The sequence below is a fragment of the Aethalodelphis obliquidens genome, unplaced genomic scaffold (genome assembly GCF_003676395.1).
Source record: "Aethalodelphis obliquidens isolate GAN/ISIS:26980383/991018 unplaced genomic scaffold, ASM367639v1 scaffold8, whole genome shotgun sequence".
In the NCBI taxonomy this organism is placed as follows: Eukaryota; Metazoa; Chordata; class Mammalia; order Artiodactyla; family Delphinidae; genus Aethalodelphis; species Aethalodelphis obliquidens.
Genome location: NW_020837952.1, coordinates 45,508,428 through 45,534,208, shown reverse-complemented (window position 1 = coordinate 45,534,208; position 25,781 = coordinate 45,508,428). Strand labels below are relative to the sequence as shown.

At 34.6% G+C, this 25,781-nt stretch overlaps 2 protein-coding genes across 6 annotated transcripts in view; one reads left to right on the top strand and one right to left on the bottom strand.

Moving 5' to 3' along the window:
• PARPBP (PARP1 binding protein) overlaps window positions 1-25,781 on the bottom strand; it is a 106,958-nt gene that overhangs the window by 21,400 nt on the left and 59,777 nt on the right. For 2 of the 5 annotated variants that reach the window (XM_027107351.1, XM_027107356.1), the window contains 5 exons: window positions 23,874-24,057; window positions 20,680-20,858; window positions 18,308-18,389; window positions 6,328-6,463; window positions 5,420-5,861 (listed from right to left, as the gene is read on the bottom strand). In XM_027107351.1, the coding sequence (XP_026963152.1) occupies window positions 5,521-5,861; window positions 6,328-6,463; window positions 18,308-18,389; window positions 20,680-20,858; window positions 23,874-24,057 (922 nt within the window). In that variant the 3' untranslated portion in view covers window positions 5,420-5,520. Of the gene's footprint in view, window positions 1-2,695; window positions 3,979-4,601; window positions 4,990-5,419; window positions 5,862-6,327; window positions 6,464-18,307; window positions 18,390-20,679; window positions 20,859-23,873; window positions 24,058-25,781 lie in introns of those variants that run through there. The other 3 variants (XM_027107354.1, XM_027107355.1, XM_027107352.1) reach the window with 3 other exon arrangements.
• On the top strand, window positions 3,724-4,714 carry PMCH (pro-melanin concentrating hormone). The gene is made up of 2 exons (XM_027107358.1): window positions 3,724-4,041; window positions 4,385-4,714. Exons 1-2 carry the CDS (start codon window positions 3,793-3,795, stop codon window positions 4,589-4,591), a joined length of 456 nt encoding a protein of 151 aa, XP_026963159.1. The 5' UTR covers window positions 3,724-3,792; the 3' UTR covers window positions 4,592-4,714.

Sequence of the window (25,781 nt, the reverse complement as noted above, 5' to 3'; positions counted from 1 at the left end):
AAAGGGTGTCTACATAAAAATCTAGAGCAAACATCATATTCGATGGTGAAAAGTTAAAAGCATTCTCTGTAAAATAAGTAATACTTCAAAGATATCTTATATCCATGTCCAACATTTACAGAAGGTTTCAGTCAGTCTGTTCGCACACATGGACAGACACACAGATAAATACACAGAAACACACACGCTTGCAAGAAGGAAATAAAATGTCATTATTTTATTATTTATATCAACTGTCTTCATGGAAAACCTTAAAGAGTTAATACATTTATAAACTATTGAATTAAATAATAATAATAATAATTATTATTAGGGAATTAAAGACTTTAACAAGCTTTTTGTATATAAGAGCACTAAACAAAAGCCAACTGCATGTGTACAAACCAGCAATAATGTTAGAAAAGGTATTTTAAAAGATAAAATTTATAATAACTAAAAATAAGGAGCTTAATTATAATTAAATTATAAACAATTATAAATCTTGCAACAAAAGATAAGCAAGACCTTTATGAAGAAAACAACAAAATGTCATTAAAAGATTAAAGAAGTTCAAAATAAATATGGAAAAATACCTTTGTACTTTGTATTCATGTTTGTGAATAAGAAAATAAATTATCTACCAATGGCATTTTTCACAGAAGTAGAACAAAAAATTTCACAATTGGTATGGAACCACAAAAGACACCGAATAGCCAAAGCAATCTTGAGAAAGAAAACGGAGCTGGAGGAATCAGGCTCCCTGATTTCAGACTACACTACAAAGCTACAGTAATCAAGACAGTCTGGTACTGGCACAAAAACAGAAATATAGATCAATGGAACAGGATAGAAAGCCCAGAGATAAATCCACGCACATATGGTCACTTTATCTTTGATAAAGAAGGCAAGAATATACAATGGAGAAAAGACAGCCTCTTCAATAAGTGGTATTGGGAAAAGTGGACAGCTACATGTAAAAGAATGAAATTAGAACACTCCCTAACACCATACACAAAAATAAACTCAAAATGGATTAAATACCTAAATGTAAGGCCAGACACTATAAAACTCTTAGAGGAAAGCATAGGCAGAACACTCTATGACATAAATCACAGCAAGATCCTTTTTGACCCACCTCCTAGAGAAATGGAAATTAAAACAAAAATAAACAAATGGGACCTAATGAAATTTAAAAGCTTTTGCACAGCAAAGGAAACCATAAACAAGAAGAAAAGATAACCCTCAGAATGGGAGAAAATATTTGCAAACAAAGCAACTGACAAAGGATTGATTAATCTCCAAAATATACAAACAGCTCATGCAGCTCAATATCAAAAAAACAAACAACCCAATTCAAAAATGGGCAGAAGACCTAAATACATTTCTCCAAAGAAGATATACAGATTTCCAACAAACACATGAAAGGATGCTCAACATCACTAATCATTAGAGAAATGCAAATCAAAACTACAATGAGGTATCACCTCACACTGATCAGAATCGCCATCATCAAAAAATCTATAAACAATAAATGCTGGAGAAGGTGTGGAGAAAAGGGAACCCTGTGGCACTGTTGGTGGGAATGTAAATTGATACAGCCACTACGGAGAACAGTATGGAGGTTCTTTACAAAACTAAAAATAGAACTACCATATGACCCAGCAATCCCACTACTGGGCATATACCCTGAGAAAACCATAATTCAAAAGGAGTCATGTACCACAATGTTCACTGCAGCTCTATTTACAACAGCCAGCACATGGAAGCAACATAAGTGTCCATCAACAGATGAATGGATAAAGAAGATGTGGCATATATATACAATGGAATATTACTCAGCCATAAAAAGGAATGAAACTGAGTTATTTATAGTGAGGTGGATGGACCTAGAGACTGTCATACAGAGTGAAGTCAGAAAGAGAAAAACAAATACCGTATGCTAACACATATATATGGAATCTAAGAAAAAAAATGTCATGAAGAACCTAGGGGTAAGATGGGAATAAAGACACAGACCTACTAGAGAATGGACTTGAGGACATGGGGAGGGGGAAGGGTAAGCTGTGACAAAGTGAGAGAGTGGCATGGACATATATACACTACCAAATGTAAAACAGATAGCTAGTGGAAAGCAGCAGCATAGCACAGGGAGATCAGCTCGGTGCTTTCTGATCACCTAGAGGAGTGGGATAGGGAGGGTGGGAGGGAGGGAGGGAGACACAAGTGGGAAGAGCTATGGGGATATATGTATATGTATAACTGATTCACTTTGTTATAAAGCAGAAACTAACACAGCACTGTAAAGCAACTATACTCCAATAAAGATGTTAAAAAAAAAAGAAATATATAAGGACATTTGGAAAAGTTAAAATTTCTTTCTCACACACAAGATTCTAGATGAATTAAAAATTTAAATGTGAAAGTCTTAAACTTTTAGAATATATAGAAGTATGATAATGACCTCAGGGTTTGGAAGGATTTCCAAATAACATAAATACTAACCATAAAAAGAAAAAAAAAAGAAATTTAAACATTAAAATTAAGGAGTTTAGTTCACCAAAAGACACCATGAAGCAGTTCAAAAGATAAGAAATGTGAGAAAAAATACAATATTTTAAACATATACAACTAACAAAGAATTAATACCCAGCATATATAGAGAACTCCCATGAATCAACAAGAAAAACCCAAACAATCTGATAGAGAAATAGACAAATTTTTCTTTAAAAGGCATTTTACTTAAGCATATGAAAAGGCATCCTACTTCTTTGGTAATTAGAGAAATAAACATTAAAAGCACAATAAGATACCCAAGTGTTAACTAGAACCTGGAGCAGTAAGACCTCTCATAACCTGCAGGGGGGAGTTTAAATTGGTTACTACTATTCTGTAACCATTTTGGCATTAATAAAGCTGAAATGTACATACTCCAAGACCCAGCAATTCCATAACTAGAAATATACCCTAGAAAAACTATTGCACATATATACCAGAAGACATACACAAGAATGTATTCTCTTACTCTACAGGGCCAACATTACAAATTAACTCTGAAATGTTTAATTAAAAATCATACAACATACTCGTTATCCAAAATTAACATTTATGGAGCACATAAATATTCTCTTCATGGACTTCTTATTCATTAATTGCTAAACTCATTAATAAATATCAGTAATACCCTTTTGTAAATATAGAGATAAAACACACCTGACAGGTCAATTTTAGATATAACATGAATGACTTTTTGTTCATACTGACAGGCATATATACTTTAAATACCAAAGGCTATTCCGAGCATTTATGGAAAAAATTCTTTCTGAAGATTATTTCCACTTAATCAGGATTAAATGTATTTAAACTTTGACGCTTATTATCCTGAGTGAAAGAAATAACTTTAGTTTTAATATTTTACTTAATCAGAAAATAAACAGAAGGGAACAATATGAATAAACAAGAATATGGAGAGCCTGATGTCCTGTGGTCTTCCTTAATAACAACCCATTTTCAAGAGACTATAATCTCCTCAACAGAAGCTCTCTACCAAGGATCTTAATCAGATTCTGAGAAAATTCACACTCAAAATAAACAATATGCCACTAAAACCCAAACAGTGTAAGTATTAGCAGCTATACAAAAAGTTAGCTTCTATCTAATGAGTCATTTTTAAAATGACAAAAGTCTAAGTCTTTCAAGTGCTTTCTATTCAAGCTGGAAAATATATAAAGGTAGGAATCATTTACAAAGCAGGTTGAGAAATTTTACTTCATTTTACACATCCTTGTTTGACTCCATGCAAACATCAAACTAAGAATGGCAAAAATGAGTTTCTCTTCCTACATATTAATACTAACTTTTTCTTTGCTTTCTCAAGGTGTTTCGCCTTCAGCCTCCAAGTCAATAAGAAATTTAGAAGATGACATGGTATTTAAAACACTGAGGTTGGGGAAAGCCTTTCAGAAGGAAGATACTGAAGAAAAATCAATTGTTGTTCCTTCCCTGGAGGAATATAAAAATGATGAGAGCAATTTCATGAATGATGAGGAAAACAAAAATTCAAAGGTAAGTGGCAATGTGACTTATCCTTTATTTCAGTGGAAATTTGAATGATGTTTATGAATCCTTTGGAAGTAAAGTCGATACTTTTATAAGCAGAAGTATGTGAAAAAAGTCACAATATGCATTAGGACAATTGATCAGATTTCCTACATACCAGGTTGTTCTTCCATTCTGGAAAACATCTCTTATTCAAAAGGTTTTTATTCCCTGAAAACCTTGTATCTAAAATATTTTTTAGAGTCAAAACAGTGTAGAGCATCTTTGATCAATAAGAATATTACACAATTGTATCATAGTTCTATTCCCAATAAGACAGCTAAAACACAAATCAACCTTTTCTTTACAGAATGCAGGTTCCAAACACAATTTCTTAAATAATGGTCTGCCACTGAATCTGGCTATAAAACCTTATCTTGCACTAAAAGGATCTGTAGCTTTTCCAGCTGAGAATGAAGTTCAAAATACTGAATCAATACAAGAAAAGAGAGAAATTGCAAATGAAGAAAACTCAGCTAAATTTCCTATAGGAAGGAGAGATTTTGACAGTGAGTAGTCTTTTTAAAATTCAATTCTTATATCTTAATATCATAAAATAGAAATCTGAGTTTAATTGAATTTGGGTCCAATCACGACAAAATCAAACAAGACCATGGTTCAATTTACTTGATTTTATGTGACCCCTGCAAAAGATGTGAAATTAAAAAGAATTTAATTAGTTACTATAATTAGTTATTAGTTACTATAATTTTGATTTACTCAGAATTAGCTATACTAGATCCATTCTTTCATTTCTAATCAATTTTGTGTGATACTAGTCCTTTAAACAATTTAAGCTTTTTTTTCCTTCAGTGCTCAGGTGTATGCTGGGAAGAGTCTATCGACCTTGCTGGCAAGTCTGATACCTGTTGGTCCACATCATCATTTCAGAAGAAAACAAAATCATTTAATTGCCTGTGGGGAAAAAAGCCCTTAATGTTACTATGACTTGTATTATTTTAAATGTCTGTTTTCAAAGAAAGTAGTATTAAGATATACCTAAATGATATGCTTTACCTGTGCATTAAACTTTGTGAATATTCTGCATAATTATGACTTACTAGTATTTTTTAAACAATGCTTAACATGCTAACCTTACATACACTGCAGACCAAAATAATAAAGCACCATAATTTACACCTTGATCTCTTAAAAATTAAGTAGATGGGGGCTTCCCTGGTGGCGCAGTGGTTGAGAGTCCGCCTGATGATGCAGGGGACACGGGTTCATACTCTGGTCCGGGAAGATCCCACATGCCGCGGAGCGGCTGGGCCCGTGAGCCATGGCCGCTGAGCCTGCGCGTCCGGAGCCTGTGCTCCGCAACGGGAGAGGCCACAGCAGTGAGAGGCCCGCGTACCACAAAAAAAAAAAAAAAAAAAAATTAAGTAGATGCCTTTGGTGAATGGTTTTATATATACATAAACCTAAAGAACATAAAAGACAAATTCATAGTCTAAAAAACTGAGTTAACTTTGTCTGGCCAGTAATCAATTTGTTCTTGGCGGTACATTTGTTGCTTTTTGCAGCTCTAACTAGTTTGCCATCTAATTTACTCTGCAAATCTTTTGATGCCTTAGGTATCTTAACATTTTTGTGTTGAGGTGGTTCGTTTCCATTATCACAGAGAATATTTTCATCATCCAAATCCACCTGTTTCCTTTTTGAGCCTTTATTTCCTGTCAGACTAATTGATTTTCTTGCCACTTTTTCATTTTTACTTCTGTCCAGATGAACATTTCCAGAACTTGTTCCAATTGTTGGTCTTCCAACAGATGAATTTACACCTCCTGTTATGCAAGATGAAAAGAGGAAAGAAATTATATAATACTTAAAATTATTACACATGAGAATTTTACAAAAAACTTTTTAAATGGCTAAAGAATATTTTAAAATTTATGATTTACAATCAAATAATGATATAAATTACATGATGAACAAATACAGCTATATTACATTTCTTTGCATTTTACCATATCACTTTTCATCCCTACAAACAATAAATTTGCTTTGTCTAAATGCATAACGCTTAATCCTTAAATGCTGCAAGTTATTTCTTAAATACATTTAGTTAAATCAAACTGAGTCCTATTCCTATACATATATTTGTACTTAGATATAACTTTTTAAATAAACTCAGGTCTATAAAAATATAAACCTTTACATTGCAAAAAAAAATCTAGTTTTACTTAAGTTAAAACCAATTAGTACACTAGAATTGAATTGTTATTAAATTGCTCAAATAAGGTCAATTACCAGAAAGGTCATTTTCCATGTGAAGAACACACAAAGGCTTTGATGCTGAATTAACACTATTCCACTTATCCTTGCTTATCATGCAGTCATCTTTGTAAGTACAAGCAAACTGAGATCTAATTAAGGTTTGCTTCATCTGGTAACAGGAAAAAAGGAGAAAATATACAATTTATCCTTTATTTTTATTTAGTTTTTCATCTAGACAGAAATATACTCTGTAGTCACTGAGGTATCATAAAAATTTCCCTTAAATATTTCATTATCTGTGGGAACTTTTAATCCTTGATGTTTCATAGTTTGCAAACTCATTCACTGCTACAACCAGCATTTTTGTTCTTTTCAGTAATACCAGCTTTGTGTATGTTTTTGATAATTTTTGTAAAAGCTTAGGCAAATCAATTATAAACTCTTCAAAGACCTGTGTTACACATTCCTATGTCTGAGATGCTTTAGAAAGTGGTTTTGTTATGTTTAATAATGATATACATGATATATGTAATCCTAGAAAAATACAAGTTTTCAATCTTAAAGAATTACAGGGTACAACTCTTTTAGGAAAAAATAGCATATGGAATTCAAGAAATAGAGAAATTAAGGAAGGGAGAAATGTTAGGATAAAAAAGAAAAATAAGAGAAGGTGAAAGAAACAAAGATAGGAAACTAACAAAGAAAGTGAAAGATAAAACAAAGTGGTGAATGAAAGGCATTATTTAATTAAAAACATGAATATTTAGGGCTTCCCTGGTGGCGCAGTGGTTGAGAGTCCGCCTGCCGATGCAGGTTGAGAGTCCGCCTGCCGATGCAGGGGACGCGGGTTCGTGCCCCGGTTCGGGAGGACCCCACATGCCGCGGAGCAGCTGGACCCGTGAACCATGGCCGCTGAGCCTGCGCGTCCGGAGCCTGTGCTCCGCAACAGGAGAGGCCACAGCAGGGAGAGGCCCACGTAACGCAAAAAACAAAACAAAACATGAATATTTAGAAAATTAAGAAATATGATTTGATTATATCATTCTAAGAAGATGTGACCAAGGGATTTAATAGTTGAGTATTCAAAGTATGCTCCTGTAATTATCTTCAAACATGACAAATAGGAGAAAATTAGAAAGCTAAATTTAATTCTTAAGCACCATGCCAAGAAAGTATTTTTGGAAATGTATTCTGCAAACATAAAACCAGTGGCTGTTTTAGGGAGAGAACTTAATTTCAGAACAAAAGTAATCTACACAGATAATGCAAATTTCAACAATTGCAGCTGCTGTGTAATGCCATTTGGTTATAGTAGGGAGATTTCTCCAAATAATTAGAAATCATCTCAAATCTTTTTCAGAAACAGACAAAGCTTATTTCAAATACATGATTAAATAAAGAGGACTTCAACAATTCAAAAATTAATACTTCAAAGTATAACTACATTATGCTAAATAATACTCACAGAGCATGTATTGATACAGTTCACGAAGTCTAAAACAGCATGACTTTACATTATATATTCAGTAATTATACACTATGCTATATATTCAGAACGATAACTACATTAACCCACTCAGATGTTTGCAAAGATAACAGCAGTGAAATCCACTGACTATATTTTAGAAGAAATCAGAATAGTCTCCAGTCCAGCTGCTCCATAAAAGCAAGTTTTCTCAGGATGACAAATTTTATATCTTTCTGAGTAATGGTGTCTATGAGAGCCTGTAACTCCCAGAGGACTAAAAATTATATTTAATTTGCTTGAAGATGTAGACAATTAGAATTTATCTTCCATTTATGCAGAAAAATACACAAAATTGAAAAAAATGTGAAAATGTAAAAGATGAAAAACTATTTTTTTTAGAAGTGAAATACAGTAGGCTCTTGATAATGAACGGAGCTACAGCCCAATATCTTCATGAACCCACATGAATGCAACTACTATTATATATTTTCTACCATGAGATGCCCTAAAATATAACTGAAGGTTTTAACTAGGCCTTTTTGGACTTTATTAATTCCATAAGTAGAGAATTAAAACAATTAATAAAGCTATTAAAATAAATTTTGTTAATAAAATAAACTTTATATTATATTACATCATATCATCACTGTAGTAAATTATCCAAAAACATTTATTTCCATCTACAAAACCAATACTAGCTGCTGACATCTTTTTATACGTTTCTTTCATTTTGCCAGTTACTAATAGAAAATTATAAACTTATTGCTTACAGAGAGTTATAAAGAGTATGGTAAGGCCATGAAAGTAAATGGATGCTAAGTGGCTGGCAAGGATCACTCCCATAATATCCAGATAGTGATGGCACCTACAGGTGGCTTGGGGGACTAGAGCCTCCCACCACAAAACCTTCATCAGTACCACTCATAAAGCACTCTAAATAAAAATACAATAATTATATTATTTAATACAGACAACTGATGTTTTCTCAATCTCATGCTGCATGTGAATAAAAATTTCTTTAGAAAGTTGGCATTTTTATTAATTTTAAACATACATCTGAGTAAAAAGCTTTCTTTGCTATGTAAATACAGTCGCAAAATAAGTTCAATAAGCCCTCCTGACAGCTAGATTTCTTCTCCTTAGGCCCCCCATAGAGAAATTCTCTAGCCCTTAGTGACAGTAGGGCAGTTTCAGAAAACTAGAGTTAGAAGGAAATTCTTAAAATACTGATTATGGGTTGAGATGTGAAAGAAAATCAGTTAACCACTATATTTACCATGAAAAATATTATTTATAAACATATCAAAACACAAGAGAGAACCACAATGGTTCTATGGCAATCTTGGAATACTTATATCCAAAAGTAATAACTGAGAGTGGTTATATTGAGGGTGTTTTTTTTCTTTTTTGTAAAAGATTATATTTGTGTTTTTTCCCTGCCCTGTACAAAGATCTTTTTTATCAATTACCACTTATTAAGTTCCAACTATGTGACAGGCACACAGTATACTAAAGAGATTACTAGGATGGCTTCCATAATCACAAAGACATTCTACTTATAAAATTTGCTGTTGACACACAGCTGGAAGAAATAATAAATAAATTGGATAATAGAATCAAGATTGAAAAGATCTCAGAAGGCTAGAACCATAAGTAGAAAATAATAAGATGAAAATGAATGAGGATAAACAAAGTCCTGTATTTAAGTTCAAAATATCAATTACAGATGTACAGGATGAGGAGAACCTGACTTAAAAACAACATATGAAATAAAGACCTAGAGATTTTAACTGATCATGAACTTGACTGGAGCCAACAACGTGATGTCCAACTAAGAAACCCGCACAAAGAAACAAGATGATGTGATGGAAAAGGCATCAGATTTGTGGTCAAAAGACCTGGCTTCTAATACTGGCCCTATCACTTACTAAGTAGATGATCTTGGGTAAACCTCTAAACCTCTCACTTATCCACATATAAATGGGAATATTTACCTCATAGAGTTGTGAGGATTAAATGAAGTTAAAAACATGAAACAGCTATGTAACTCTAAAGATATATGTAGATACTATACAGTTATTAATGTAGTAACATATGAAGAAAGTACTCCTATAGAGTAAGAAATCTGTTGAATTAGGTGTCTCAGGACCTGGCCAACCCTAAAATGATTCTAGGAATGCAGCTCAAAAAATGAACTTACAATCAGCTTCTTCATTTTGGTTATTAAAACAATACAAGCTACATTGACTTGTATTTATAACTTAAAAGAGATTGCTTTTCCTTTGTTCATAAAAGTTGAATTTTTCTGCACAAGATTAGTGGCTACATAGAATTGAGATTACTTCCTGTTGCAAATCTTCCAAATCTCTCTGTGTATTTGATTTGGAATCACAAATAAGCAAAACAATTCCCTTTTGAAAGTGCTTTTGAAGTACTTAACAACTAAGAATAATGTCCAGATTCATACATGGCTGTTAAAATCATTTTATGTTCAAGTCACATGAGAGAAAAAGATTCAAAGTTTTCCTTTGTAGAGTGATTTCCCCCCTTTGGAAAGATTTCTATCCACAGTAAAATTGCAATGAACTTCAAACTTGCCAAGAATTGGAAAAGTCCTTTTGCCACAAGCTCTTTTTAAATTGAAATTATTAGTAGGTTCCCAGTTTGAGGAAAATAGTACTTCACATAGGAAAGCCTGACTCCAGTTAAATTAAGACAAATGAGTCAAAATATTGAAAAGTCACAGAAACTCTCAGTTAGCTGTATTAATAAGAAAATGAAATTTCTAAGCCCCCATTATAGCGGGGGCTATAAATTTTATCAACAAGTTTGGAAAAAGAAATTACTCAACATACCTATTAAATATATAACTAAAACTAAATATTCAAAATTCACCTTTTCATTCTTACATTATCACATTTTCAAAAGAACAGAGATTTGCTATTCTTAATGGCATATGAATTTGTAAGTATATCAAATGACGACCATTATAATTACTATGCCTTCGTTTACACTTTGGAAACAGCATAAACTTTGAAGTCTTACACCTGAATACAACCACTGTTCTGTTACTTACTAGGTATATGGTCTGGAAAATAATGCCTTCTAGATTTCGACAAGGATTAATTGGAATGAGGGATATAAAATACCTAGTATAACACTTGACACTTAGAAGGTACGCAATAAATCCCAACCTCATTACTTCAGCCAAAACAGTTCAAATTTTAGTTCAGACTAATACAAACATCCCATTTTCATTCTAATGAAAAATGCTGTTCATTCCCTTAAAGCCTTTGCTTAATGTCACCTTCTCAAAGAGACCTGTACTGATCATTCCCTTTAAAACCAAAACACACACAAAGGAACACACTCTTCTTACCCCCCTCCCCAACTTTATTTCCTGCCATAGCACTGATAACCTTCTAATATACCATATAATTCACTTGTTTGTTTTGTTTATTATCTGCCTCTCCCAACTAAAAGGTAAGCTCCATGAACAAAACCTTAGTTTGCCAACTGATGGCCTGCTCTGGCCCTCTTCATCACACCGGGTGAGGAATAAGTCCACAGGGACTTGGATATGCCCACTAGGAGACTATGACTCCTCCTTTTAGATCCTGTTCCAAGAACCTGGCACCCCAGAATTCCCTGCTTAAACTGCCTAGGCACTGGGCCAGCACTGGCCTCTTCCTTTAGGAAGGGCTGATTGTTTATGACAAGGGTGACAGGGAGCGGGATGTATACATTTCTGGGTGGAGTGTGTCTAACAGTATGGAACAGAACTAGCATTAAAAGGATTGCGGGGGTAGACCAGGGGTTTCCATTTATGTTCTTCCACCCTAGTCCCACAAATATTGGGGGACAACTTGCCCATCAGGGCAGGGGTTTTTGTCTGTTTTGCTTGCTGATATATTTACAGTGCCTAGGACAGAGCCCGGTATCCAGTAGGCATTTAATACATGTTTGCTGAGTGCATTAATTAAGTAAAATTATAACACACTCTAACAGGTGTATGCGAGCAGAAGGTATGAGGGAACAGAAACCAAGAGTAAGCAAAAGCTTGGAGGTAGAAAAAGATATACGGAGAGTAAAGAAACCACAGCACACAGAAATGAGAGAAGTAGACTGGTAAAGAACAGTTAAAGCACCCTAAGGGCAAAAGCTCTGATATAGCAATAGAAAAACATGTACAGAGTAAACTCTACTCTGTTCAATAGAGTAAGAAAACCATTTGGTACAGAAACAAGAGAGAGGTATACACACAAAGTTACATCACATTTAAGTACAGAGAACCATGCAGCTGAAGTCCTTAAGCCCCATTATATCCACCATTACTTTCAAGTTCTTAAATATTCCACCTTTCTTAGGTTCTCATGCACATATCCTTACAATAAGCCCCACAAAAAGTACAAAAGCCACACCTTCCTTAACCTTGCCCCACATTATTTATTCACTTATTTTGTTCACTATGGAATGCACAGCCTCTTTATACTAGCTAAGACAATCTAATACTTTTTCATCAGTTGTTTGCTCCACCTGCAATGCTCTCTTCCATCCTCTCTCCCTATTTAAATCCTATTTATTCTAATCTCTCATGGTCAGAGCACCATTTCCTCTACTTATGGGTTTTCAGTTATTGCATTTGTGTGTATCTTTAATCCACTAGAAATGCAACTGTTTAATATGCTGGCCATGTGTAGCTAATTAATTAAAATTAAATAGAATTAAAAATCGAGTTCCTCAGTTGCAGTACCACATTTCAAGTGCTCAATAGTCACACGTGGCTAGCACCTACAGTACTGGATAGCACAAATTACCTAACATTTCCACAGAAGTTCTACTGGAGAACACTGCTCTGGAAAGAAGCTTTACAATCTATGTCCTGTGTGTGTGTGTGGCACATACATGAAAGGCAGATGGATTTTCAAAGGACTCAGGGACATTTTTTAGCTTGCTAGGTCCATAATATTGGAACCCATATGCAACTGTACATTATTAAAGGAAACCACACATCTGTTCCTCACATCTTCTAACTACTACCTGATGTGAAAGGACCAATTAAGCTTTGGAAAATATTACAATCATTATATCTTCAAATACTATTTCAATCCTATTTTCTCCTCTAGTTCTGAGGATCCAGTTAGGCATATGTTAGACATTTTCTGTGTCCTACTCTTCTCTTCTGCTTTTTTATTCTTTATTCTCTCTTTGCTTTAGTTTGGACTTTTTTCTAATGACCTACCTTCATGTCCACTATGCTACCTAATGCTATGTCTGGTCTACTATTAAATTCACCTAGGGACTTCCCTGATGGTCCAGTGGTTAAGACTTCGCCTTTGAATGCACGGAGTGCGAGTTCAACTCCTGGTTGGGAAGCTAAGATCCCACATGCCTCGGGGCCAAAAAAAAAAAAAAAAAAACCCATAATAAAGAAGCAATATTGTAACAAATTCAATAAAGACTTTAAAAATGGTCCACATCAAAAAATCTTTAAAATAAATAAATAAATTCACCTAATGAATTATTAATTTTAGATAATGTTTTTACAGTTCTGCAATGTCCATTTGGTTCTGATTTAAAATTTTTGATTCTTGGGAGTTCCCGGTGGTCTAGTGGTTAGGATTTGGCAATTTAACTGCCATGGCCCAGGTTCAATCCCTGGTCAGGGAACTGAGATCCCGCAAGCTGTGCAGCTTGCCAAAAAATAAAAAAATTGATTCTCTGTTGGAATTTCCCAATTTTTCATCCATTTTGCCCTTTTCCTTTAATTACCTTTTTTTTTTTTTTTTTTTTGTGGTACGTGGGCCCCACTGTTGTGGCCTCTCCCGCCGCGGAGCACAGGCTCTGGACGTGCAGGCCCAGCGGCCACAGCCCACGGGCCCAGCCACTCCGCGGCACGTGGGATCCTCCCGGACCGTGGCACAAACCCGCATCCCCTGCATCAGCAGGCGGACTCCCAACCACTGCACCACCAGGGAAGCCCTAATTACCTTTAAATGTTAAAAAAAAAAAAAATTTAATTCCTTGTCAGCTGATTCCAGTAGCTGGGTCATTTGTGAGTCTGCCTCTATTGTTAGTTTTTTCTCTTGATTAAAGGACAAGTCTTCCTGTCTCTTCTCATGTCCAGTATATAAAGGAACTATAGAGGCTCCAGATGAAATCTTCTATCAAGGGTTTCCCTTGTCTCTGTTAGGCAGACACAGAGAGGGGCTGATAACCGCAATGCCGACAGGGACTGACCTGAGTCAAAGCTGGGTTGCAGCTGTCATAACTCATACTTGACTTCTGGTTCTTAACCTCTCCTTTGGGAATGTCCCTCCCAAGCTTTCAACTGAGAGCCTTGTGGATCTCTATCACCTCTGACCTGAAACTCTGGGGGATTCAGTCTGTCTTTCAAAGGTCTTTACATTGTATTCTTCGGTCTCCCAACCCTCTTCACTTCCAAACGTGGCAAATATCTTGAGAAGGCAACAGCCACGCGTTTGAGCCAGGTCACACTCCTCAAGAGGAGCCTTGTCTTCTGTGCTACTGCAAGACTACAGGTGATTTTAGTATACTGGATTGAGGTTCCTTAACCTCCCACTCAGCTCCAAAATTCAGCATAGGTGCCGTAGGTAAAAATAACTGTGCATTCAGGGCCCCAAAGTTTCCAAATTGTTGCCAGCCCCTCAAGACATCAAAATATCTGTTAGTTCCTCTTTCCGTCAGTGAGTTCCTTTACATGGGCCAAGATCAATCCTTGGCTCATACCGAAAATTGGAAAAATAATCCCAGGGAAGAAAACTCTGATAATAGTCTGTTCACCTCAGAAGAACTTTACCCTCTCCAGATTTTTAGTTTATTTAAACTGTTTTGCTTACATAGCTTTCTTATGTCTTTTAAAATATTTTCCCCAACTTATCTGCCTTTTATTTTGTTACTGTAGCAGAAATGGTATTTTGCCATGATCTACTACATCCTAGTTAGAAACAGAAGCCTCCAAGCCTGTGAGTGGTTTCTTGATTCTGTTTCCTCCTTATTTGACAGCATTTTACTTGCTCCTCAGTTACATTTTGAAGGCTGCATATTTTCTGTTATCCCCCATTTTTCTGTAGCCTGAAGAAGGGTGGAGGCAAAAGTAACATTCAGTTGAGGAGATAGGCAATCTGAAAAAATTTCTGGGTTGGTTCCTCACTTTCTTCTAAGAATTTATTATGTATTATATGTACCATAAAAAGTCCCTCTATTTAGAGGCTGTATTTCATTCAAATGCAAGGGGATCATTTGGATAATTTCCACAATTCAGTATGCAGCACTAGAGCCTTCACTGTGTCAATGTGTAAATCCCAGAGTTCATTTTCCACATTACTATGTAGTTGCCACTTCTACTATTTCTCTAAAAAGAAAAAAAAAAAAGAACACACAGTTGGCTTCTCAGTTTTGGAAATATTTTAGTGATAATTCTCAGGACTTTGTCAACTCACTAGCACACTATGTGGAGACTGGGGCTAGATTAAGTTGCTAAATCATGTCGTGCCTTTTCCCTCTGAAATCTTCTTTCCTTTCTTGGCCATCGTTTCTGAAATTTATTGTATCCAATTAAATTATTTTCTGTTGTTTGCTCTTGGTGAATATTTTTGCTAGTTATTGCTATTTTGTACTCATTTTAAGTATTAGGGGAAGGAAATTCTAATTGAACTCAATATACCATTTTATTTGGATATACTCAGTTTTGGAATACCCTAAAGGTTAAACATGGATATCTAATTTTCCAACACCATGAGCATTGTACTGCCTCGCTGCTTATAATAGGTACCAGAGTTAGAGCCAGTCTATTTTTTCCAACTACCTATGTCCTAATTTTCACTGTCCCAACTACGTCGACTTTTAAAGATCTAGCATTTTTCTGATCCACTGACTTAAGTTATTGTTAGTTAACGGTGATGATTATTCGGACATACATATAATATGGAGGAAAACACTAGACTCAGAATAAGGAAAAAGATATGTATATACAACTTTTCAGTTGTGTCTGAAAAGCAAAATATGGCTAAATCAAGCTGGAAGGAATAAAACTAATTAATTTACAGGGACCTAATAAGGTAAATGTCTCCTGGAAAGATCTTATAATAAAAACGTATGAAGGTACTTGTATAAATCGCTTGGAAACTGGGGTAAGAATGGGAAGAAAGCATTCTCTAAAGGCTCCTACCAAATCCATGAAGGTTCAGGAAGAACCTTCTAATTTCCTTCCCAGGGGAATTTATTTGACCATCATAGACAATTTTCCAAATAAGCTACAGTAGAAAATAAAACTTGAGCATTTCAAATGAGTTAATGAACACTTTCCAAAGTGGTTTCATAGGATTTGGGGATCAGGAGTGCCTATTTCTATTTATGAACAAGGAAATGAAAATCCAAGAAAAGTTAATTTGCCGCAAATAATAATGACATGGATATTTCACAATCAAGTATGATCTACAACATCAAAATTTTAAGTTTTCTAACAGTATCTACCTTTGTCTTTCCAAGACAGTTTTTCAAGTGTAGATCATATATCCTTTCCATGATAAAAAAGAGAATTAAATGCCAAAAGAGAAAAAGTAACAGGATAATAAGGTTAAAAGCTGTTAAACTACTTTTCCATAGTTACTTAGTAGTAAATATTAGCACCATTTTTTGTTATTCCAGCAAGTACTCGATCTGGCCATGGTTCAGCTGTATACCTGGCTAAACCAATTATTTTCACACTTTGCTTTCATAAAGAGTACTGTACTATAAAATATAACCATAAACACCAATTCCTTCCTTTCTCTATTGCCATTTAGTTTCAGAGCTACGTGGAGTAAGCCAGCTCCACTATTAAGTAACAGAAGCAATGTAATTATAGTCTTATTAGTATTTATCCATGGCTTTGCACAATGGCATAAAATATTTCCTGGTAGTTATGATATCTTGGATAAGGTGCTTTCTCAAGGATTTTGATCTCCTCATCTATAAATGAGACTGGATCAGATACTGTCTCTTCTACCTCCCAAAACTTTACAAATTGGTTCATAAATTTTACAGTAATTAGTTGACTCTTACCAATTTCTAAAAACACCTTCTCATTATTCAGACAGATCTTTTCATTTTGATTTACTTAGTTTAACAAAATATCCCAATGATCTTTATTTTTTTACTTTTTACCTGAATTTATTACATATAGAAGATTGCACAGGAAGATAACTTTTATCGTTAATCTATTAGGTTTCAGACAATTTTCTAAGTAGTTTACAGATATCTACTTCACTGTTTAATGGTATTACTTGAATTTTTTTTAACATCTTTATTGGAGTATAATTGCCTTACAATGTTGTGTTAGTTTCTGCTGTATAACAAAGTGAATCAGCTATATGTATACATATATCCCCATATCCCCTTCCTCTTGCATCTCCCAATGATTTTTAAATGAAAATATTAAAGTTTGTCAGTAGCCATAGCAGGGAAAAATTAAAGAATCTGTTACATTTCCGTTTCTAATCAAGTCCAAAGGATAGGTGTTTTTTTCAAAAATCTTACACCTCGACTACAAGTACTTAGGTTAATATAACAAAGAATTGACAAGTTTTTTCACAGAAAAATTATATAAAAATCAATGATGTATTCCATAGATGTTAACTACTAACAGCTACTAATAACCAATAGGAAGATAAGACTTATTAATCTAAATAAACTAAATGGATTTGGGGTATGTAGAAGAAACAGATAACTAAAGGCTTTGCTAATTGGGACTAACTTTCCAAATGGGAATATAAAGAACAAATTAGAGTTCTCAAAGTTATATCAAAAGATGAATAATTATTTGATAATTTAAGGATAATTGTAAATTTTACATGAAAATTTTGTTGAACAAATGAATGAATTCCCAACCATAGAACAGTGTCTGGCACATAGCAGATATCCAATAAAAGTATGCTGAATAAATCAATGAGTTAAAAACAAGCTTCTTTTTTGAAAAATAAGACCAAGAAAAATTTAAGTGCCTAAAAACATGTTACTGACTACTTATAGGCACAAATGTTTCAAATGAGAACTGGGATACTCAGTTCAAACCAAGTGAAAATATAAAGAATAGCTCTAGTCAATGAACAATGTGAAATGTTCTCCTTGTCTCAATCCAAAATCAATTATATTCTGCCATTATGTCTTCAGATGGGAACAAAACTGAAATTATATGGACTCTCAAGATTCAGTTTAAGATATTAGAAATGTAAATGAGAAAACCATCTCCTCTTTATTTTCCCCCTCATTCACTGAACACATATTTATTGAACACTTACCATAGCAGGTGCTTATTCCTTTCCTTCTTTTAGGTCCAAGGTATTGAATAAACCAGAGACAGATTAGCCAAGATTGTATTAAAAGGAAAGTTTCTGTGTGTCAACCGTCATAACTTATTTTCCATTTAATCTCTATTGTTCCATGTATAATGTATGTTTATAATACCCAGCTCAGCTTTATATATTTATTCTTCTAAAAGTAAACTGATTTTTATCATTTTCATGACAGTATATTAAATTGTACCTTAATTGTTTTCTCTTGCACTGACATATGGATACGTTCCCTTAGGGGTTTCATCGATGAATTATTCACTTGTGTGGGAGATCTAGTCCAAAAAAAGCAAAAGTTTATAAACCAAAGTAGCTTTTAAACTAGTTTACACCTCTCCGCTATCCAAAAGCAGTTAGAGAATGAAAGTTTATTCTGAACAACTGAACCTAGTTGTTTACAATACTATTTAAAAGTGTCCATATTCCTATTCTGAGAGTTCTAAATACTAATAATTTGCTTAATTAATTAATTCAGCCACTAAATATTTGAGCTTCTACTATATGTAAGGCACTGTATAAGATGTTGTGAAGAATAGAAAGTTCATTCATTCACTGGCTCTGAATTCAGGTATCTTGATCTAAGTAAGGGAACATAACTAAAATTCAAAATAAAAGAAGACAGATGCCATGGCAGGGAAATTCGAAAGAGAAAAGCGTAGTTTAGAAATAGGAGGGTCAGAGAAGACATGATAGAGAAGGAGATACTGGCAATTTGGAGCCAAACATGGATTCCTCAGTAAATTCCTTTTTAGCTTAATAGAGCCAGAGTCATAACCCCTTTGTGTCAAAAGACCATTACATAAGAATAAAGGGGGCTCCCCTGGTGGCACAGTGGTTAAGAATCCGCCTGCCAATGCAGGTGACACGGGTTCAAGCCCTGGTCCAGGAAGATCCCACATGCCGGGGAACAGCTAAGCCCGTGTGCCACAACTACTGAGCCTGCACTCTAGAGCCTGCAAGCCACAACTACTGAGCCTGCATGCCACAACTACTGAAGCCCGTGTGCCTAGAGCCCATGCTCTGAAACAAGAGAAGCCATCGCAATGAGAAGCCCATGCACTGCAACAAAGAGTAGCCCCCGCTTGCCACAACTAGAGAAAGCCCGTGCGCAGCAACAAAGACCCAATGCAGCCAAAAATAAATAAATTAAATAAGTACATTTATTTTTTATAAAAAGAATAAGGGATAGTCTATTCTAAGAAAGACTAGTTTATAACCCTACATTGACTTACATTCATATACATTGTCCTTAATTTTATCATTTCAATGCAGACCCTTAAAAATATACTTTACCATGGACTGGTACTTGTCTGCACAATGACAATTGAAAATGCTAAGGTAACTATAAACGTGTTTGGCCACATAATTGAGTATAGAAAAATACCTCTTTAAAATGTATGTGGGGATTAATTTTATTTAGAAAATCCTACAAACACAAAATAACTTTCTCTAAGAAAATGACAGAATTCAATCTAAGAGAAAATCTAAATCATTTATATTTCTACCTAAAAGCAAACTTTGTTAAACAGAAGTAAGTTGACAGGAGGAAAAAAAACAAAGGTTCATTTTCTTTAACTCTTTTCTGGGATTCCAACACAGGGTATAAGTAAATCATTGATAAAATAAATTTTCATTGCAAAGGAATTAGAAGACAACACTGAATGATAGAGCATTATAAAGTTTCTCTTTAAAGAGAAAAGATAGTGAAGCACAGGAGAGAGAGAGAGAGAAGGTAAAGCAATCATAGATAGATATGAACAATTTTAGACTAAAATCAGATTTCTAGAAAGTGGCTCAAGCAGAAAATAGAAAAGATCAAACAGGACAATTTTTTAAAAATCCTCCGCAATGTAATAATACAATTTTAAACCGTTATTCTAAAATTTTAAATGTTTCTATAAATGAATGTTCATTAATTAAAAATATCACCAACTCAGTGTTTGACCGAATTGTTGTTAAAATTGGTGAGTATCAATGTCTTGCACAGAATACCAACAGTAATTTAGTATTTTCTTCATAATGCGATGAAGAACAAGTAAATGTCAATTCCAGTGTAAGTCTAGTGTATACCGACTCTCCTATTCTCAAGCAAAATAGCACAATCTTTGGAGCAGAGACCTCAGGTTCTAAAGAAAGACACCTTTGCTGCTTGCCAACTTAGACAAATTGCTTGCTATCTCTCTCAAGTCTCTAATTCTTCACTTATAAATTGGGGAGACTACTAAAAGAGACTGCTGTGAGGGCTGATATAAGTGAAAGCATTTAGCAAAGTTTTTGACACAAATATCTATGCAAATATTTCCACAGCAAAAAACAAGAACACAAAAACAAAAACCACCACTCATACTCTCACAAAATACTACTTTTATATATAACTCCCTCACATTCAAATGTTCAATCTCCCTTTAACTAACTTTTATTTTTTCTCTTCACACTTTTCTGTAGTTCCCAACTTTCCTATCCATAGCATGTATTTCTTTTATAACAAATGAGGTGTTTTTTTCAAAAATTTCCTTTATAGACTTAAGTTAATATTCACATACATATAACTTCCACATTACTTACCTAAAAAGTGTAAGAATAGAAGTTCCATTATGATGAATTGTGTTTTCATCGTCATATAAAAGCTCTGCTTTGTTTTTGGTAGGAGCACTGGCTGCTTCTTCATCCAAAAGAACTAGTAAAGTTTTCACAGTATCTCTGCCACAGTATGCAGTGCCATGGTTTATGGCATGAGATTTTGGCTAGAACAGGAAACAATTTCAAATAAATGTGACAATCACCCCAGCTGGGTCAATCAGCCACTCTTTTCCATTTCATGTGCTATTGTTCTTCCTCTTCTATTAAGCTATAAAAAAATCAGCCACGAGAAGTGGCTCTACGGCATGTGAATATTTATCCCTCAAGCCATAATAAAATCAATCTTATGAACTTCCAGAAGCACAAAAAATATAGAAAATAGTATCATCAAAGGAAGACATTAGATTTTGGTCAAAATAACATTAGTCTTTATAAGTCAGAAAGTTTAGCTACAATCTATGTGATCTCAGCCTCGTGACTTAACTTCTTTGTATACTGATATTTTTTCTCTCTTATACCAGAAGTGAGATTCTGGTGATCTGAATACCAACCCCACAGATGGCTGTACAGATCTACTCAAATGCAAAAATAAAAAAACTAGTTGACCTTCATTCATTCAGTAATCACCCATAAGCACATACTAAGTCCCAAGAATTGCATTTGAAGCTAAGGCTACAAAGGTAAAAACTAGTGTCTCAAGGAACCCGTAGGCTCTTTTATAAAATAAATAAGTAACCAATAATGGCATTACAGAGTGCTAAGTGTTATTTCCTTTTCTTAAATATATTTATTTATTTATTTATTTATTTATTCATTTATTTATTTATTTATTTTTGGCTGCATTGGGTGTTCGTTGCTGTGTGCGGGCTTTCTCTAGTTACAGCGAGTGGGGGCTACTCTTCATTGGAGTGCGCGGGCTTCTCTTGTTGTGGAGCACCGGCTCTAGGCGTGCCGGCTTCAGTAGTTGTGGCACACAGGCTTAGTTGCTCCGTGGCATGTGGGATCTTTGCGGACCAGGGATCGAACTCGTGTCCCCTGCATTGGCAGGCGGATTCTTAACCATTGCGCCACCAGGGAAGTCCCCTAAGTGCTATTTCGAAGAGAATGTATAAATTGTGCGGTGGGAGCACACCCAAAGGTCATGATCAATTTACCCTGGGATCAAGGATGGCTTCATAGAGGAGACACAAAAGGGTAAGAGAGAACATGGTATTTTCAGAGACTACATGGCATGAAATGGCTGAAGATCAGCGTAACAGACAGGGAGTCATTGAGATGAGCCTGGGAAAGCATTGTATATCAGACAAAGAAGTTATAAGTCAATCTGTTACAAGGTTAAAATCTCTTCCTTTATTAAGCAAGGAAATAAAATGATACTATTTACATTTTAGAAAAATGACAGCAATGATGGAAATGTGTAAAATATTTATATTCCAGGGTAAGACTGTTATTAAATCTGGAGACAGGACCACAAATTAAGAGACTGTAATAGTCCAGCTCAGAAATGAAGAAGGTAGTAGCAGTGAACTAAAATAGTAGCTGTGGAGATAAAGAAAAAGCAGATTAAAAGGGAAGAGCTGGAAAAACTTAGTAACTAGATAGAAGAATAGGGAAAATATATGATAAGATAGTATTACACATAGACACACGTAAGAACAAACTCTGATGGCATTTCTGATCGGGTTCATACCAACTAATCAGTTGTATGTGCTGTATACCTCTGGGAAAGTTGCTTAACCTCACTGTGCTTCAGTTAAATCATTGGTAAAATAGGGATGATAGTGCCTAACCCATAGGGTTGTTGGACATTTTGCTTAAATATCAGAGTCGCCCTTTTGAGGACATCTGTTATAGTTGTACCACTTTCCTCAGGTTTCATCAACATGGTCTTGGCCTCCTTTCTCTACTTGGCTGACTCAGGCTACCAAGTGAACTGTAATGTATAGCTACACCAGAATTTTAACAAATTGTCTATCACAATCTAGTGCTTGACATATATTTTTCATTAGTACCAGAGAAGTCCATACTGTTTAATACTAACTTCATTGAGAATTACTGATTCGTATTTTTCAAAGATGTCTAATTTGGTTGAAAACATAAAATTAAGAACCAGGTTGTCTGCATCTTTATTTCTTGTGACAGGAAATGGGAGAGATTGGGCGCTCTTAATTATCTGAGCTGTGACAGTTCCTGATTTATACTTATAATAAAACCTGGTTGTCATTTGAGCCAAGCTGTCATAGGAAGTGTTAACACACATGAAATATGTGGGGAAATAACTCAGAATCTCCCCCATGTCCCGCCTTCAAGTTAAACTAAAAACACGCATTGTTATAGAAAATAGCTAAAAATAGTGCCCGAGGGCTGCAGAAAAATAAGTGAATCATAAAAATTAAGCAAAAGTCTTTCTTCATACACGGGCTATCACAATTATACCTAATAAAAAGGGGATTTTGTTACCTGAACAATTAAACTGCAACAAATGAATTACTATAACATGTACCCCAAAATTCTGTTCTAGAACTAAAGACATGGTAGTCAATTTCTCCTATGAAACTATAGTTTTAATACCTTATAATGTCAGACTATCTATGTAAGAAAAACAAGAAAGAGGTAAATTTTCTGGAATATATAATTAAACAATTACTAAGCATAGGAAAAATTCCTAATATCTGCAGTAATCTGGCAATGGAGGTAGTAAATAAGAGATCATGGAAATAGAAAAATTCTATAAAAGAAAAATAAACTGCTGAGTAGAAACTATTTCTGCTGTTGTTCTGTGGAGTGCCTAGTACTGGGGTCATAACTAGAGACACCAGACTCTTATTTTATACCTGATTAAATGGGAAAATAATTGTTTTATAAAAATAATTATTGAAAAATATGACAAAACACCTTAATATCCATCAAGAACTATAAATTTCTAGTGCTACAAGGGATACTGAAGATTATCCAATGTGCTTCTTTAACAAACAGAGACAATTTGGCCCATAGAGGTTATGATTTACCCAAGTCGAACATAATCCTGCATAATCTATTGAGAAACTTATATTTTCAACATCTTATAACAGAGTAAACACATTCTTCTGACTTAAGTAGCAATTGTAAACCATTTCTACAGCAAGTAGAAGATATAATGTTTTGTACAGAAGGATAATGAAAAATAAAAACCTCATTACCCGTGCAGGACTGATGTCAGTGGTACTAAGAGCTAAGTCTCCTTGTTGAGAATTGATAATACTTTTAATCCTCAAATCCAAATCTTGAGCAACTTCCTCTATTGCTTTATAAAAAGGATCCCTGATGTTCTGGCCTTTAATCAGCTGCATCTTTATCACTGAGAGTATCCGACCCCCTGCAATACTGAAAATAGAAATAAGATCACTTTTATAATAGTATGAGAAATGTCAATATGCTTATAAGCTTGAAAATATAATTCTCAGAGTTAATCAACACTTTTCAAAGAATATGGCTTTAATCTTAGAAATCAAACAGTAACATATTTAAGAAAAGGATGAGAACCATTAGAAACAAAATTTTAAAGTTTTTCTAAAAGCAAGTTATTTCAGTAAGGTAAGTTACTTCTTCCTTGATTTAAAAGCTAGATGAAATAATTTAGTTATATACGATATATGATAAAAGATTCAGATGCAGTTATATACATGCAATATACTTAAAATACATACCTTTAGGTACAACAAAGATAACACAAACTACCTCTCATTGAAAACCTAAAATCCTACATAACTTAATCTTTTTTTTTAACATCTTTATTGGAGTATAATTGCTTTAAAATGGTGTGTTAGCTTCTGCTTTATAACAAAGTGAATCAGCTATACATATACATATATCCCCATATCTCTTCCCTCTTGCATCTCCCACCCTCCCTATCCCACCCTTCTAGGTGGTCACAAAGCACCGAGCTCATCTCCCCGTGCTATGCGGCTGCTTCCCACTAGCTATCAATTTTACATTTGGTAGTGTGTATATGTCCATGCCACTCTCTCACTTTGTCCCAGCTTACCCTTCCCCCTCTCCGTGTCCTCAAGTCCATTCTCTACGTCTGCGTCTTTATTCCTGTCCTGCCCTAAGTTCTTCAGAACCTTTTTTTTTTTTTTTTTAAGATTCCATATATATGTGTTAGCATAAGGCATTTTTTTTTCTCTTTCTGACTTACTTCACTCTGTATGACAGACTCTAGGTCCATCCACCTCACTACAAATAGCTCAATTTCGTTTCTTTTTATGGCAGAGTAATATTCCATTGTATATATGTGCCACATCTTCTTTATCCATTCATCTGTCGATGGACACTTAGGTTGCTTCCATGTCCTGGCTATTGTAAATAGAGCTGCAATGAACATTGTGGTACATGACTCTTTTTGAATTATGGTTTTCTCAGGGTATATGCCCAGTAGTGGGATTGCTGGGTCACATGGTAGTTCTATCTTCAGTTTTTTAAGGAAACTCCATACTGTTCTCCATAGCGGCTGTATCAATTTACATTCCCACCAACAGTGCAAGAGGGTTCCCTTTTCTCCACACCTTCTCCAGCATTTATTGTTTGTAGATTTTTTGATGATGGACATTCTGACTGGTGTGAGGTGATACCTCATTGTAGATCTGATTTGCATTTCTCTAATGAGTAGTGATGTGGAACATCCTTTCATGTGTTTCTTGGAAATCTGTATGTCTTCTTTGGAGAAATGTCTATTTAGGTCTTCTGCCCATTTCTGGATTGCATTGTTTGTTTTTTTGATATTGAGCTGCATGAGCTGCTTGTAAATTTTAGAGATTAATCCTTTGTCAGTTGCTTCATTTGCAAATATTTTCTCCCATTCTGAGGGTTGTCTTTTCATCTTGTTTATGGTTTCCTTTGCTGTGCAAAAGCTTTTAAGTTTCATTAGCTCCCATTTGTTTATTTTTGTTTTTATTTCCATTCCTCTAGGAGGTGGGTCAAAAAGGATCTTGCTGTGATTTATATCATAGAGTGTTCTGTCTATGTTTTCCTCTAAGAGTTTTATAGTGTCTGGCCTTACATTTAGGTCTTTAATCCTTTTTGAGTTTATTTTTGTGTATGGTGTTAGG